Genomic DNA, 17763 nt, shown 5'->3' with positions numbered 1-17763 from the left:
ATTTCTGACATTATGATTATATTGGATTTTGGCTTTTCTACCTTAATTTTATCTTTAGGTCTACCCTTATCCTCCAACAAAATGTTTATGTTGTTGCCAAACCAGGGACCTGAAAGAACTTGCTTGCTGAAGGGGAAAGTCAAAAGAAAAACTTACACAAAACTAGTCCCTCCTGCCCTGACTCTTCAGCTTCCTCCCTGGACAGCCTGGTCTCTGTCGAGGTCTCTCTCGAAGGCCTGGCGTGTGGAAGTGATAGGGGTGATACCCTGCACCCCCTCACACCTGGAAAGAATGCTTCTAACATCTCGCTTATGTGGTGACTTTAGCTCGCCGCCTGCAGCTCAGCCCATGGGAGAGCAGCGTGGTTAACAGATTGCTGACGCCCACACATTCGTTCCTGGCCAGAAGTAAAAGCACAGCTGCCTTGTCTGGAGATACAGGTAAAACTGTCAAGGCGCAACTTTCTCGGTGAGGTAAAGTCCTCCTTTAGAAGCATCTCTGAGCTGCCCACATTCATCTGTCACATCTCACTTTTTCCCGTTGTGTGCTTCTCCTCCTCTTGGTGGAATGGCGTTGCAAATGTGTCTGTTGGTGTTGGTTTCATGCCCCTGGTATTGCTTCCTCTGAGCATCCGTCTTAGCATCTTATCTGGACACCAGATGCCAGGCAGGCAAAGAATGTCCCTCCCTGTGATCAGATGGCTTCAGAGGCTTCTGTCTGTTCATAACCAGGAAATCCTATCCCTTACGCACCTTTCTTTCTCCCATTGTGTCTGAGAAGATGATCAAAGGTAGAAATAATTTAATACTAATTTGTGGACTTAGGCATAAAATCAAAGCACAAGCCGATTTAAGCATAGCGTTTCATAACATGGCTGTGGGCTAGTCACTTATCCTCCCTGGACTAGTCTTTTACATGTAATCGAGGAATAGTACCCTTTTAAAACTCTAAGAGTTGTGGAGAAGGCTAATTACAGTGCTCTTATTTGTTACATACTTTGCAAGTATGTAAAATGTGCCAAGTACTAGTTATTATAATTAGATATAATCCTTTACTTTTTTGAAATGTAAAACATGCCTGAATGAGCCAATTAGTTTAATGAGAAGTTAGCACAGAGTCTACATCTAGCTGGAAAGAAAGATACATATTAAGCTTTTGGCAGTGTCTCTCTCATGGTGAGTTGATTTAGACTTTCCCAAATATCTTTGGGCACAATTGGTGTATCTATGTAACCAGCTGTCATCATTGGCATGTAGGAAACTGCATAGCCTCTTCACAAAGCTTCCTTTAAAAAGGCTTTGCCTCTACAAGCCTCTTCATGTTCACTAAGCCCTCTTTTTTAATAATAATTCTTGGTGGTTTATGATGTTTTTCATCTGTGGCGCCCAATGAGCAAGTATCAACCCAAATTCTCACAGTACCCCTGGGAGGCAGTCAAGAAAGCGAGTGCAGGCATTCCTACCACCTGCCTGTGGAAACCAAGAGAATGACAATAAGTGACTTATACCAGGTCTACTTAGGAAATTGGTGGACTAGATCTTAAACCTGCTTCTATCCTTGGCACCCTTGTGATGCTCTGTGTACCACTGTGCATTCAAGTAGCTGGACCACAGTGATCTGTGTTCTTTGTGAAGTAACTCCTGTCAGCTCTCACACTGCATCTGAGATTTTTCTGGAGGAAAAACTACAGTTTATTTCAAGATAGTTTATTTTTATGTCCATTTTGTCATCTTTCATACAAGTCTTGAAAGCTATTCTTCATGTCCAGCTAATTGAAGAACCCTTGAAACTGCTTTTCAGTCCTAATTCATAGGACCTAAATAGTTCATGGCTCTCATGCTTCTGAACCTCCCCACTGTGTGTGGTTTCGCACTAAAGGACTGCCTCACAGCTAAAAAACTGTCTTTCTTTGCTATTTCTGTCATCACTAACTTTTGTCAGTTCTTTCACTCTTCCTCTAGTCTCTTCCAACACCATCTCCTCATTTTCTACCCATTCGACTGGCCCATCTTCCCACCTTCCTTCGTTGTTATGCTCAATCAGGGTGCTTTTTAATCTACTCACTGGCTCTCCTTTGCAACTTTTCCATCCTCCTTTTCACAGATTGATACATTTTTGTAATGTATTTCAGTGTGAAGCGATGCATACATAGCCTTTATTTGAGTTGTCTGTTTTATTAAACCATTCCTTATGTCATTGTTACCTATTACTGCATTGATACAGCTTATATTTAATGAACCAAAACAGTTGTGTTTAAAATTTTCCATTTTGAAATTATTTACGTAAACATCTCTTACATTTATCTTCTCAAAAATACTTTTCCCATCACGTTTATTTTTTTCTTGTCTTCCCATTTTAGTGTCATCCCTTGAGTTCACCTCATAGCCAATTGCCATTGGCAAGAGGATGACCTACATCCAGAGCCAGGGTTACAATAGCAGATCAAAATAGCCATCTGTATGCCTAGGGTGTTTGCTGACTGCAGATTCCCAGAACAAGTAATGAGAGCAGTTGAAAATTGGAAATCAGAGTCTCGTATGTTTCATTTGCAACCACTGCTTTGGGTTGATTTTTTTTTTCTTGCCCATTTTTGAAAATACATTCAAGATACATGTGATTATTAGAACTCAGGATTAAATGAGTTAACACATGTAAAAAGTTTAGAATAGTACCTGCACACAGTAGGCACTCAATAATTGTTTTTATTCTACTGTATAATTATTCTCTCTGCTGCACTCCCACCACCTGAACTGCATTATCTTTTCTCTGCAGCCATTATTTCACATAGAAAATCCTGAATGAATTAAATTAGTGCACACTTGCTACCAAGAGTAGAAAAAAGTACAGATATTGTGGACAGCTTTCTCAAAGACATTTCCATAAAAGAAATTTTATGTTTAATAAAATTATTTTGGGATATGGAGGGCACTCTAGAAGGAAAAAAACAACCATGTATTGCTCCTCCTGCATCTTCAGAAGGGCAAGATTATTATAAAATTGATGAAAAGATTTCAGATTTTTCAGTAGTTGCTATTAAGAATAGCAATGAATTCCATGAAATGTAGTATCCTTAGAATTAGCCAGATAATATTTCTTGAACAATTAAATTTGAGGATTTTTGTATGGACTACATTAGGTAGATTTAAGGATATTTTCTTCCTTTGCTTCATATTAACGCAGCACTAAAGAATGAACCAGAGGCAAGATGAGATTGGTTTATATCCACAATGGTCTCAGGAAATGCTCCAAGGAAGTGCTCCACAGGTACCCCTGAAATTATTACTTTCCACTAGAGAAAAAAGAAATCATATTTCTGCACTTCATACCTTTTTCAGTGTCAGACGGTGGCCTCAGAGCAGGGCTGTCTAGGGTTTCTTGATCCTTGAGCAGTGAATGGCCTCTGGCTGTGCTCTGGGCTGTGTGTGCCTCTCTTGGTCGTTAATCCCACAGAAGTGCCTTCTGCCAGGATGTTCTTCTTTAAAGGCATCTGATTGACTTGGAAGAGGTTTGCATTAATGAACTCTTTCCTTGTCTAGGAGGGACAAATGCTTTGTTGTGGCACTTGAGGAAAGATTGTTTTCAAACAGTTTTCCCTGTGATCACAATAAGCCAGATAAGGAGAGGGTCTCCTTCTTCACAACACAAAGGAAACTTCCTTCACCATTAAGATCTGAAGCAAAAGCTTTATGTCAGTTTGTAAGTAAGATATATATCTTTTAAGGAGAACTGAGGGAATGCAAAGTGTTTCAGCTTATCCAAGAAATGAGAGTTCTGGTTTCAATCATGGGAAAAGAGTACAGTTTCCAATCGATTCACTGCCTTGACCATTCAGTGATAACCAGAAGATACCCGCAAGGCATTCAATGAAAGACAACACGGAATAAAGATGCAGTCTGATGGGACTTTGTCTGTAGATTAAACGAAGATAACAAATATTTTAAACTATAATTCTGAAATTAAGATTACCTTGAATTTGTCCTGTGAACTTTTGAGTTTTTAATTTATTAATACTATTATGTTCAGTTGATGTAACAGGCTCAAAAGGGTTGCTACAATGGCTAGGCTTGGGGAAAGTCATTTTATAACATGGTCCAAATACATAGCATTCCCCTCAGTAGTCGTGTTTAATTGTCATATTTTTTGCTGGAAAATAAGATTTCTGGATGAGATCTGAAAATGAACCTTGGTACATTAGTACCCACATGTTTGATACCTATGCAGTGTTGTGTGAATTTCTTTAAACTCATTGTTACTCAGAATTACTTGATTCATGATAATGTTCCTTTGAAGGTGAATGGTCAGCAACTACGTGGTTTTCAAAAAAATATTTCCATCTTGAGTGAAACTAACAGCTGTTCATGATTCAACTTTATTTATGTTCAACTTTATTTATGTTCTCTTCACCGTTTTAAATGATGACGTCCTGTTTCCCCATACGTTCTGCTGCTTGTTATGAATCGTCAAATGCCTTGGCCTTTGGGAAAACCCAGAAGCATGCATTTGATTTGCCTTTAAGTAGATAAAACATTTGTAGAATTTTTTTTTCTGGAAATTACTAGTTATTCTTGTAACAAGTCTTAACACCTGATAAGACTTGGTCATTTAACATTTTAAAAATTCAGTTGCTTTTTTCCTCACTGGCTGTTGAATTTTATTCCCGAAATAGTTGCAGTACATCTTGCTTGGCTGCTTGCTCACTTGCTGTCTTTCCACCGTTTGTTCCATCTTAAAGCTAACTAGGAAAAATCTGATTATAAACAATCCTTATCTTAAAATTAACTGTCACTAATGTAGCATTTTACCAGAACCATCTGTTTATAGGTGTATAAGGCCATTGCTTTCTGTAATTATTGGCTTACATCTATATCTTTAATCAGTATTTAAATAGCCAAATAGTTTATATATTCCAGATCTTTCATTTGGACATGCCCTCCTTTTGGACACACTGTAAACTAATAGGACCTGAGGAGAGTTGAGTATGATGGTTCTGGACACCTTTAGGTAATAACATCTTCTCCCTACTTTTCTCTCTATCTCTGCTTTGCTCCTTTTCCTGATCCTGCTTTTGGCTTTCCTTCAACTGCTCCTCTGGCACTCTTGTGTGTAAAACAATCACCTGCACCCTAGTTATCCCCATTTGTCCTCGTTCAGCATCTTGCAGCCCCATCAACATCATGCCCTACAAAGCTGCACACTCTAGAAACCCGATGGAGCGACCAAAATTCTTTGTAACACCACCCGAGGGCTCCACGCGAAGGAGGACTGTTCACGGCACAGCGGTGAGTAGCTGTTGGGAGCCGCCTGGCGAGTCTGCGCTGTTTCTGTGCAGAGTGGACACCGCCCCAAGGTGCAGTGAGGATGTAAGAGCGGGTGATGGTGACATCCATCATCCCATCCATCCCACCAGTCTTGACTCTGCCTGGCTGGGTGGTACTGTCCCCACTTGGGGATTCTGCTCCCCCTGAAAATCTGAATTTGAAGATGAAAATGGTTCTTTGTTCAAGCATGTCTAAGTGGCTGAACTGCCATATGGCCGCCTCCACACAAATCAGTGCAGCGCCAACATACTTTATTTTTGAAAGTAAGAAAACCTTTGAAGGGGAGGTAGGCCTGGACTGCTGCCTTTGCATTTTATTCCAGCCCTATCCAGAAGCTGGCTGAACTCTAAGTGTGGTTCACTAAAAAGCAAGATAAAGAATTTTTGTCTGTTTAGCTAATCCATGTCAAGGCCCACATCTTAAAATATAGTGACAAAGTATTGAAAACAGTAGTTATTTGCTAAGTAATGCTTGAAAGGCTGTTGGGCTGTGCTATTATAGACTTACATTTTGCAAGTGAAGAATATTATAATTTGTACTTCTTGTTACTGACAAGGTGGCTGAACTAACATTAATTTCCACCATGCTGTAAATGCAGTGAGGTCCACTTGTATGTCACCAGAAATCTTTCTTCTTTGTTTTATTTAAACTGTGTGTTATTTGGTAGCCATTGAAAGATGCAGACATTGTTCTATCGTCTTCAGACATTGTACTTTAGTCTTAAAGGACTCCCCAGTCAACCAAAAGATCTCATGCCTCTCTCATGGTAATAGCATCACCCATGAAGGCTGGAACAACTTTTTTCAATCTTAACTTCCCAGAGCAATTCAGATTTATAAAGCTGATGGACACCTAAAAGGATTTTGCTTAGACCTTTGAGGATAATTCAAAGGTTGTGAGAGCTTGATGGCTTTGCCTATAGGCAGTTTTCTTTCAAGCCCTTCAGGCTTTCAGGAATCAACGTTTAAGTTATAATTGAGTCAGACCTCCAGCCCTTCAAGCCAGAAGTGAAACTACCTTTGATGTCTGGGAAGTTTTCCATCTTTAGCACATTGGTGCTTCAAAGATCCTAGTCGTAGACAAATAGCAATAGTTAAGCAGAACAGCTCTGGCCTCAACCATTGGGTAGGGAAAAGCATTTACCAAAGGAAAAATATCTTGTTATGGATAAAAACAAAAATTAGCACTCCAGGAGGGAAGGGTGAGAGCTGATACTTGGCCAACAGATTAAATTAGAGGGATTTGTCATCATATGATCTAAAAGCTGTATTTCCTCACCGGCTTTGTTTTGTTTTTGTCTTTTTAGAGCTTTCTTTCTGTATTTGATCTATTGGCTGCCTTTTCATTTCTTTACAATTAAGTATTTATGCAAACACCTACTGCCAGAAAACGACTCACAAATCATTTATACTCCAGAGCTGCAGTGTGGATTCAGCTGAGCACTTGAAAATGTGGCAAATGAGACTGACAGATCAATTTGAAATTTAATTTTCTTTTAAGCAGTTATTGTGACAAAAAACATATAACATATTACCATCTTAACTATTTTTAAGTGTACAGTTCAGTAGTGTTAAGTATATTCACATTGTTGTGCAACCAATCTCCAGAACTTTTTAAATCTTGCAAAATTGAAACTGTACCCACTAAACAACAACTTTCCATTTCTTCCTCTCCCAGCTCCTGGCAACCACCATTTATTTTCTGTTCCTATGAATTTGACTACATTAGATACCTCATATAAATGAAATCATACAGTATTTGTGTTTTTGTGACCAGCTTATTTCAGCTTAGCATAAAGTCCTTAAGGTCTGTGCTCCCATGTTGTAGCATCTGACAGGATTTCCATTATTTTTAAGGCTAGTAATATTCCATTGTGTGTGTCTATACGTATATATTTGTATATGTATATATATATATACACATATATGTATACATATATAGGCACACCACATTTTGTTAATCTGTTTATCTGTTGATCGACATTTGAGTTGCTTCTTGCTTTTGGCTCTTGTGAATAGTAATGCTATGAACATGGGTGTGCAGATATCTCTTTGAGATCCTATCTTCAGTTCTTTTGGATTTCTACCCAATTGTTGGATCTTATGGTAATTCTATTTTTAATTTTTTGAGTAACTGCTATACTGTTTTCCATAGTGATGGTACCATTTTACTTACATTCCAGCCAAAAGGATACAAGGTCTTTCAATTTTCACATCCTCACTGACACCTGTTTTTTCATTTTTTGTTTGTTTGTTTTTTAAATAGTAGCCTAATGAGATATGAGATGATATCTCATTATGTTTTTGATTTGCATTTCTCTACTGGTCAGTGGTGTTGAGCATCTTGCTTTATGTTTGTTGGCCATTTGTATATCAAGTCCTTTGCCCATTTTTTAATCTTAATCCTTAGTTTTTTAATCTTATTTTTAAAAAATTTTGTTGGAGTTATTTATAGATTATGGATGGACATTAACCCTTATCAGATATGATTTGCAAATATTTTCTCTCATGCTGTAGGTTGCCTTCTTACTCTCTGATTGTATCCTTTGATGCACAGGAGGCTTTTTGGTTTTTTGTTTTTAATTTTTATTTTTGGCCGCATTGGGTCTTTGTTGCTACATGAGGGCTTTCTGTAGTTGCAGCAAGCAGGGACTAATCTTTGTTTCGGTGCGTGGGCTTCTTAGTGCGGTGGTTTCTCTTGTTGAGGAACATGGGCTCTTGGTGTGCAGGCTTCAGTAGTTACAGCACGTGGGCTCAGTAGTTGTAGCTCTCAGGCTCTAGAGCACAGGCTCAGTAGTTGTGGCACATGGGTTTAGTTGCTCCGCAGCGTATGGGATCTTCCCAGACCAGGGCTTAAACCCATGTGCCCTGCATTGGCAGGGGGATCTTTAACCACTGTGCCACCAGGGAAGTCCTGCATAGGAGGTTTTAAGTTTGTACTCTCATTTGTCTACTTTTGCTCTCATTGCATGTGCTTTCAGTGTCGTATCCAAGAAATTATTACCAAATCCAGTATGATAACACTTTCCATTTTCTTCTGGGAATTTTATAGTTTTAAGTCTTACATTTAGGTCTTTACTCATTTTGAGTTCATTTTTGTATATGGTGTAAGGTGAGAGTATGACTACATTCTTTTGCATGTGTATATCCAGTTTTCCCAGCAATGTTTGTTGAAAAGACTGTCTTTTCTCCATTGAGTGGTCTTGGCACCCTTGTCAAAGATCCTTTGACCATAGACATAAGGATTTATTTCTGGGTGCTCTATTCTGTTCCACTGGTCTATACTTTTGTCTTTATGCCAGTGCCATACTGTTTGATTACCACAACTTTGTAATATGTTCTGAAATCAACTTTATTCTTCTTTTTCAAGATTGTTTTGTCTATTCAATGTCCCTTGAGGTTCCATATGAATTTAGGATGGAGTTTTCTATTTGTGCAAAAAATGATATTGGCTTTTGATAGAGATTGCATTGATTCTGTAGATTGCTTTGGGTAATATTGATATCTTACCAATAATGAGTCTTCCAGTCTATGAACATAAGATGTCTTCCCATTTATTTGTGTCATCTTCAGTTTCTTTCAGCAATGCCTTCTAGTTTTCACCATAGAAGTCTTCCACCTCCTTGATTAAGTTTATTCCTAAGTATTCTTTTTTTGATGCTGTTATAAATGGGACTGTTTTCTTAATTTCATTTTCAATTTTATCTAATTTTAATTTAGGGCTAAATTCAAATGACCGCTGTTGAGCACCTGAAATACGTTTTGAGACTGAACCTAACATTTTAATTTAATTTCAATTAATTTAAATCTAAATTCAAGTAGCCAGTTGTGGCTAGTGGCTACCATTTTGGACAACATTTCTATCATCACTGTTCCCTTATACAGCACTGCCTTGGAATATCTGTTTATATTGTCTCGTGAATTATTTGTATTCTAAACCTAACTCTAATTGTAAAATTAAAGTCTGTCCTGCTGGTAAGTTGTCCAGACCATTAACATGGGCCTGTTGCTGTGTGTGTTCCACCTCAGCCTTGTGGAAGATGTTAATAGGAAAGATTACTGTACAGACTGCTGGCTGGTAACTCAGATCAGGATGAGAACCAGGAGCACCTGTACGTGTGTGAAACTTAAATAGGTGATTGGATCCAAGACCAACGGAAAGACATTTGAAAGAATTAAGAGGGTAAAAGCATCTACCTGCCTGGGAGGGTGGTATCTCAAATAATTAGCATTTTTCCAAACCACTCCTTCCTGGTCCCCCTACTCCCTAAAGATGATTAAAGGGAGGTCAGTTTTAAGAAAGAAAGAATTGGTTCAGTGGCACTTAAACGAAGACTCTGAGGATTATACACTTTCATATACATTTGTTCCCAGATGCCTGTCTTATCAAGGTGTAGGTGATGAAATTAGTCCCCAAATCCTCCACATCACAAATTACCTTTTCTGACTTATTTTCCCATTCAGAGCTCTCCCTAATCTGACCAGCCAGATTAAAATGTTTTGAGAAGAAGGAAAAGTGACTTGAGGTACTTAACCCCAGCCTCTCTCGGGAAGGGCCCTGTGCCTTACCCTCTGGGGACTGATCTGCCAGAGGCATAACTGCCACCCTGTACACCTGTGTCAAGAGGGTTCCATATGGTGGCTGCTGCTTCTGCTACCCAAGCACTGCAGCTATTCTCCAATACCCTGCCTCCTGCCTTCTGGTACCAGAAACGGGGGCAAAGTGTGATCATGCAAGTGATATAGAGGTGGCACATACCTTGTGAAGCTCCTCCCTGCCCCCATCCTTCATTTGTTTTATTTAGAAATTCTGGGGAGACACTGAGTATTATTTGACCCTGAGATGTTTTTCCCCCATCTATAGCCCAGTCCATCAACTAGGATGCTACTAAAGAAAATAGAAGCCATTAGAAAAGATGCTGAAGGGAATAAGAGGGGAGGGAAGGAAAAAGGGAGGTGATGCTTGAGCCAGGCAGAAAAGAAAAGAAGGTACACTCCAGCGTACTGGCCCAGAGGGTAGATGTTGTTCTGCCCCTTCCCTGGCACTCTCAGTCTGCTCTCCTGCAAGGATCCCACAGAGTGAAGGACTGACAGGCATCCACACAGGTGCCTCGCACCAGCATCCATTCCCATCCCAGAACATTGTCTGCCATGTTTCAGATACTTAGAATGAGTACTTTCTCTCATGTCCTGTGCCTTGTCTTTTTGTTTGTTTGTTTTTGGGTTTTTTTGTGTGTTGGGGGGGGGGGTGTTTGTTTTTGTCTTGGTTGACTTCAGACTATCAGAACACCTCTGGGTTTTCTTTTGCCTCTCTCAACTTAGGAAAGGTATCATTTCTCTGACTGAATTCCTAGTATGCAGCCAGAGGAGGGCTGATGTTTTGGCCCATCCTTGGATTTCCATTTCATCCCTAATGAAGAAGACTAAAAATAGCTAAAATTCCTCACCTTGAACCTGACTTTTCCTTCAAGGGCAAGAGGACACTAGGTGAGGAAGGACTTGTTTGTATAACATCAGTATAAAGAAAAAAGTGAATTAATGTCTGATGAAGCAGACATGTAAATTAAAAAAACTGAACTCTAGTGTTTTCCAGGGTTAAAAAAAAAAAAATGCTTAAGAATTAAGAGATAAAGGTGGGGCAATAAGCGGAAAGTGACCTTTGTTTTGACATTTGTGTAGGCTAAACCAGACTATCTGAAATTTTGCTCCAAAATTTAGATGCAAAGTATAGGTGTTTTCTAAAAGTGTGTTTTTGTTTTGTTTTACAAATATAAGTCCAGGTCACACATCCAGAACCTTCTTATTAGTGTCAGATTGTGTTAATTCAATTATAATGTTCAGTTTTAACCTAATAAAGGCCTTTTGTTGAGGTGGAATGGATATGCATAGCGAAGGTTGGAAATTTTCCAAAAAGTCATTCAGTGGATTGCAGCTCTGCTGTTGAATACTCTGAATGTGATTGTCCTACTCATGGAAAAATCTAGTTATTGTGTTTCTCTGAACTTAGGGCTATAAAAGAGAGAGGGAGAGAGAAAACGTACCCTTCCACCTCATACCTGGTGCCCAAAGGGCTCTATCTCCATCTCATCCCAAAGCCAGATTGCCAGCTTCCTCCCGACTTTGGTAAGTAAAATGTAAGAGGCTGGTGGGGTTGTTCCATGTTGGAGAATTAGTAGCCTCTGTCCTCTGAAAAGAAACTATTCTCCCCAAACTCTTTGGCCTCCACTTAAGGAGTAACGTGTTTCCTCAAAGGAAAGAAAAAAGAAACCTGGAATGAGCCTCTAAAGCGAATGCTTCTGCGTTTGCCACATAGGAGACATATTCACACAGCTAATCCCCTCATTTCTCTTCTGTGTCAGTGTTCCAAGACTGTTACCTGGTGGAGGTGTGGGGAAGGGAAGGTTTTGGCAAGCCTCTTCTCATGTGCCCCCTTCTCTTTACTTTGTTCATTGCCCAGGCTCCCATCCAAGTCCTTTCCCCATTTGCCTGGCACCCCCAGACCAGCATCCTCCACGCCTCCTGGACCAGTCAAAGCTGCCCCTGCTCAGGTCCGGCCCCCCTCGCCCGGCAACATCCGCCCCATCAAGAGAGAAGTCAGAGTGGAACCTGAAAGAAAAGACCCTGAGAAGGATCCTCAGAAAGTTGCCAACGAGCCCTCACTAAAGGCCAGAGCACCTCTGGTGAAGGTAGAAGAAGCCACAGTTGAAGAGGGGACATCGGTTGAGCCAGAGGTTGTCCCTGGTAGGAATCCACTGACTCATGGTGGAGTGTGGGTTGCTTGCTCTCTTGATTCACTCTTCCTTTTTCTCCTGCACTGCTTTGACTTAGCCCTTCCTTCCTTCCTGTCTTCCTTTCTCCCTTCCTTCCTTTCTCCCTCCCTCCCTTCCTCTCTTCTTCCTTTTTTTCCTTCCTTTTTTCTCTTATTGGGCTCTTGGAAATTTTACTCTAAAGCTAATTTGGGGATCTTTTCTTGAGTATAATACTCTTACATATACAGAAAGAATCCTACATCCAAAAGCCAGTCGTCAGAGCCACAGTTTATAATTCAGGTGTGGTTTACGACTCCTTTCATTGGCTGAGTCCACTAATTTGACAAAATGTTGTACTCAGAGTGCCTGCATCAGAATCATTTTATTATTTATCCTATTGCTGTGTAACAAATTATTCCAAAACTTTGCAGCTTAGAAACAACAACAAACAGTTACTTTATCACGCAGAGTCTGTGGTCAGAGATTTAGGAGCAGCTTAGCTGGGTTGTTAGAGGATGGCTCACACACAGGGCTGTCAGCAGGTAGCCTTCGTTTCATGTCATGTGAACCTCTCCATAGGGTTGTTTGATGTCCTCACAGTCTGTCTGCTTGCTCTGCTGGCTTCCCCCAGGGTGAGGGACCTGGGAGAGAGAATCACAAGGAACCCACAGTATCTTTTATGCCTAATTGCAAAAGTCAGGGTTTCTGTCATAATATTTTTTTTTTTAAGATTTAAAAATTTTTATTTTTTATTTTGGCTGCATTGGGTCTTTGTTGCTATGCATAGGCTTTCTCTAGTTGCGGCAAGTGGGGGCTACTCTTCATCGTGGCATGCAGGCTTCTCGTTGTGGTGGCTTCTCTTGTTGCAGAGCACGGGCTCTGGGCTTGCGGACTTCAGTAGCTGTGGCACGTGGGCTCAGTAGTTGTGGCTCATGGGCCCAGCTGCTCCACAGCTGTGGGATCTTCCCAGACCAGGGCTCAAACCCGTGTCCCCTGCATTGGCAGGTGGATTCTTTCTTCCTTCCTTCCTCTCTCCTCTCTTTTCCTCTCTCTCTCTCTCTCTTCCTGTCTTCCTTCCTTCCTCCCCTCCCTTTCCTTCCTTTTTTTCTTGGCTGTGTTGGGTCTTCGTTGTTGCATGCAGGCTTTCTCTAGTTGCGGCAAGCAAGGGCTACTCTTTGCTGTGGTGCGCGGGCTCCTCATTGTCATGGCTTCTCTTGTGGCGGAGCACAGGCTCTAGGTGCATGGGCGTCAGTGGTTGCGGTACATGGGCTCAATAGTTGTGGCTCGGGCTCTAAAGCACAGGCTCAATAGTTGTGGCGCACGGGCTTAGGTGCTCCACAGCATGTGGGATCTTCCCGGAGCAGGGCTTGAACCCATGTCCCCTGCATTGGCAGGCAGGTTCTTAACCACCAGGGAAGCCCTGTCATACTATTCTTTAGAAGCAAGTCACTAGCTTCAACTCACACTCAAGTGGAGGGGATTAGTCTACTTTTTACGAGGAGGATTTTCACAGAATTCATGGAAGTATGTTTAAACCACATCTATAATGTTTCAAACTGCAGAACCCTGCCCCTGCCCAGACCTGTTGAATCATAGTACGTGGTGGATGCAAGGACTCTGAAGGATACTAAGGTCGTCTGTTTGCTCCTGCGCAGGCCTGCCAGATGAAATAGAGCGGCAGTTATCCTGTGTGTACTGGAGTTTGAGGACCACTAACTGGCTTAGTGTATATGATTGACAGAGGTCAGAATTTTCCCAGAAGACACAGTGGATCTCATCTCTGCCAGGCTAACCAGATGCTGTTTAGAAGTTTAAAATCACCTGGAACTAGAAATTCAATATATCTTGTTGAAAACTGTCTTCATTCAAAAGTTTTCTTTTTAAGACTTAATTTGAAGATAGAGGGTGGGGGGCAAAGAAAGAATAGATGACTCAAGACAAATGATAGTGTTGTAAGGGAATGGAAGAGTCCAGTGTCTGTTTACGTGGAAGGAGGGAGAAGAGAAAGGCCAAAAAGTGTCCTGAGGGCAAAGAAGCAGCGTGGGAGCAGCAGGAGAAATGTAAATCTTGAAAGGAGGGTCTGAGTGGTCAGGTGCCAGGGAATCACACCTCAGCAGGGGGTGCTTCCTGCTGCACCAGCCCTCTAGGTCCCTTTTCTGAATCCAAATAAAGTCAAAGAACTGTTCTCATCTTACACATTGGCATCAGGACTGGCAGTGGAGACCCGCGATGTCTAAGGAGCACAGGTGGCAGTTCCTGAAGAAGCCCCTGGTTCCTTCCTCCTCAGACCTGGAGACAGCTCTGGGTAGACATAAGGGACCTCTTCCTTCGGTGTCATCTTCCTAACCTGAATCTGGGCTCATGGCATGGACCACAGGGTATGGTCACAGAAAGGCTTTAGTCCTCTAATGATGAACAGTCACTAAAGAGAAGGAATTTTTTTTTTAATGTAATGAAAGGAAAATGGAAGAATCTCATCCTTTTTTGCTCAGGGTATAACTTCCCACAGAACCTAACGTGAGGCTTTATACTTAGTACTCATATATATTGTTAACTGATTTAACTTGTATAAAAATAAGGCTTCGTGACAGAGTGTCAGCTTTGGATGTCTCCCTTACACACTCAGCTTTTTGTTATCTGTTGCCCGGTTACTGATAGAATACAGTGAAACCGTGAGAACGCTCAGTAATAAACATTCCCTTTTATAATGATGAATTCTAGGCCTGGGGTGTGGGGGAATGCTAGTTTTTGTTTTGTTCTTCAGCTTTTGTTTCCAATTGGTTTTCTCCTTGTACCTGTTTGTACAGCTGCTCCAGCGGCAGCCTCAGCTCCAGCCCTGGCCCCGATACCAGCCCCATCACCCACTGTGACTGCCAGTGCTTCTCCAAAGACCTCTGCGGGCACCACTGACCCAGAAGAGGCCACGAGGCTGTTAGCTGAGAAAAGGCGGCTGGCCCGAGAGCAGAGAGAGAAGGAGGAAAAGGAGAAGAGGGAGAAGGAAGAGCTCGAAAGGTAAAGGAGTGACACTGCTCAGTGACACCCTGGATTAAGTCTTCAGTCAGAGAGAGAAGGTGGTAGTAGTGTTGAAGGTGAATCTGTTAGTTGTTTCAGAATCACTCTCCCCTGGTGTTCCTCTGACCCCTAAGCGACTTTTTTAAGTCACATTTTCTTATTATAACGACAGTACAACAAAATTTCTGGAGGAAGGTTTAAAGAAAAAAAAAATCATCCGTAACCTTCCCAGATTTCAATAATTGTGTACATTCTGGGTGACCCTTTCCATTCTCTGTATACACGTGCATAAATATATACATACACACACAGGTTTGCATAATGGTAATCACAATAGAGGTACAGCTGTGCAGTCTGAATTTTTTACTTAACATCTCTCTCATCTCCATGCTTCCTCATTATCTTCCTAATTATTTTAAAGCTGCATAATGAGAGCTCATGTTTTCTTCCTTCCAGATAGAATTCCTCTCAAAGGGTAGCTGCGTGAGATAGTTAAATGCCCCATGATTGCCTGCCAGACAGTATGCCAGGGGCAGTTTGCTTAGTTGGTCTCCTTCTGGGGCTAATAAGGTTCATGTCAACATAATTGTTCGTCAGATAGGCAGAACCGCCATCTTGGACTTGCCCTACCCTTGGGCCCAAAAGGGAGCTTACGTGGTCCATCTTCTCCCTGTACTGCAACAGAACATTATAACCATTATTTATTTACAGAGATTTGGAGGGGAGCATTAAATTTGTTACTAAAGAGTCACATTATGGGATTAAACAAGTCTCAGCCTTTAAAGATGAGTTATATTGCAGATCCTTTAAAAAAGCAAACAAGCTCTTCTCAGAATATGAGTGGATACATTTTCCTTGTTTCCCATGAGGCTACATGAGGCTGGGAAGGGAGGAGGAACCAGAGGGTGGCTTCACATGTATCCACTAGAGATTGTTGGCCAGACCTCCCAACAAACTGTGCTTGCCATAACCACAAACTTGAGCCTCGCCAAGGAACTTCCCTCACATATCTTTGTCTTGTTTTATCATTTTCCAGACAAAAGCGAGAGGAACTGGCCCAAAAGGTGGCTGAAGAGCGATCCCGCCGAGAGGAGGCGGCCCGCCGGCTAGAAGCTGAGCAAGCCCGGGAGAGGGAAGAGCAGCTGCGGCGGCAGGAGGAAGAGCGGGCCCGGCGCGAGCAGGAGGAGATGGAGCGGGTCCAGAAACAGGTAGCCAGGTCTGGGCTGCGGCCGGGAAGCAGGTCGGTGCAGTCCTGGCTTAAGATGGGCGAGGGGCAGCTCAGATGAGCACAGGAGGGTACCGAGCGTGTGGTTAGGAGTGCCGTGCCTCCTGCGTACCCTCGGGGTCCTTGTGTTCTCTCCCCCGCCCCCCGGGTACCCCAGGACTTTGGGGGCAGCGGGCAAAGCCAGCCTGTTGATAAGAGGCAGATGCTGACTTTTTGTTTTCAGAAAGAAGAAGAAGCTCGTATTCGGGAAGAAGCAGAGAGGGTCCGGCAGGAACGAGAGAAGCATTTCCAGAGAGAAGAGCAGGAGCGCCTGGAGAGGAAGAAGGTAGTAGCATCTCCCACAGCAGCCTGCCACAGTCACTATTCTGATTCTTCCAAGACTGAAGCCAGCTAAGGACCCACAGACTAACATCAGAAAACAAATGTGTCCTGCCCATTCCAGGTTAACTAAAGTAGCTCTCAGTATTAATAATATTCTCCCCCAAAGAAACCACTCTTGGTGTTTCAGCCTTCACCAAAAACAGTTACTTCCAGTTCCTGTGGCTTAAGCCAGTTCCAACTTTTTTTTAATAACTCCAATTGAGACAAAGACAATTGTATTTCCCCAAAATAACAGACATGTTTCACATGACCTGCTATTTGCTTAGTCAGTGAAATGCGCCAGGCTAGCTTTCTTTCTGTATCTGATCTGTTTGCTCAGTTCTTCCTTTCTTACAGAGACTTGAGGAGATTATGAAAAGAACCAGAAGAACAGAAGCTGCAGATAAGGTATGGAGACGGCCATTTTCTCAACTATTCTTAATGGCTTTTTTTTTTAACTTGTAATTTTAACGTTAAAAAGTCTTTCTTTTGTCTTGGTTAGAAAACTGTTGATCAGAGAAACGGAGCTCTCACTGGAGGAACAGGTATTTATTTCAATGAACTCAAATCGATTCAAATAGAATTTTTGAATTGTCTCTCTAGAGGTCAAGACAAACATTGATTTAAAATTAAAAAAAAAAAAACTCATTGAGTATTAGGTGCGTTTCATCTAGTCCACAAATCCTCTTTATTTAAAAATCCTAGCATTTCTGGCAGATTTTTTTCACATTTGTTTATATTCTAATGGAGTGTGTAATATCTTAAATCATGTTATATCATATATATCTGCCTATATGTATGTATCTGTGTATATATCTATATATATGCCTATATAGATATGTATATACACATATGATTAGGAGAATTTGAGTTTATACAGTCAAATTTCATTTGTAATTTGCCATCTGCAAAAGGAAACTGTATTTATGTTTGCTATTAAGGACATTAAACTTAAACATTTTGACAGCTAGTACTTATGGCAGTTCTCAGAAAAGGATTTAAATGTTATTCTTTAAATTCTGACTCCAGAATAGGGTTAAAATTTGAAATTTGTTGAAATTTCATTAGAAAGTTGTTCATATTTTATAGGCTTTGAATAG

The 17763-nt window shown here is 41.3% G+C and overlaps 1 protein-coding gene across 6 annotated transcripts in view; it reads left to right on the top strand.

Annotated features, from left to right (window-relative positions):
- The window catches only part of MAP7 (microtubule associated protein 7), a 164397-nt gene that overhangs the window by 137611 nt on the left and 9023 nt on the right, over positions 1 to 17763 (top strand). For all 6 annotated transcript variants that reach the window (XM_057738559.1, XM_057738558.1, XM_057738560.1 and 3 more), the window contains 9 exons: positions 327 to 440; positions 5152 to 5279; positions 11325 to 11440; positions 11775 to 12058; positions 14874 to 15078; positions 16115 to 16286; positions 16527 to 16628; positions 17021 to 17071; positions 17166 to 17208. In XM_057738559.1, the coding sequence (XP_057594542.1) occupies positions 327 to 440; positions 5152 to 5279; positions 11325 to 11440; positions 11775 to 12058; positions 14874 to 15078; positions 16115 to 16286; positions 16527 to 16628; positions 17021 to 17071; positions 17166 to 17208 (1215 nt within the window). The remainder of the gene's footprint in view (positions 1 to 326; positions 441 to 5151; positions 5280 to 11324; positions 11441 to 11774; positions 12059 to 14873; positions 15079 to 16114; positions 16287 to 16526; positions 16629 to 17020; positions 17072 to 17165; positions 17209 to 17763) is intronic.

This window comes from Hippopotamus amphibius, chromosome 6, assembly GCF_030028045.1.
Source record: "Hippopotamus amphibius kiboko isolate mHipAmp2 chromosome 6, mHipAmp2.hap2, whole genome shotgun sequence".
NCBI lineage: Eukaryota > Metazoa > Chordata > Mammalia > Artiodactyla > Hippopotamidae > Hippopotamus > Hippopotamus amphibius.
This window is presented reverse-complemented; position numbering and strand designations above follow the sequence as displayed.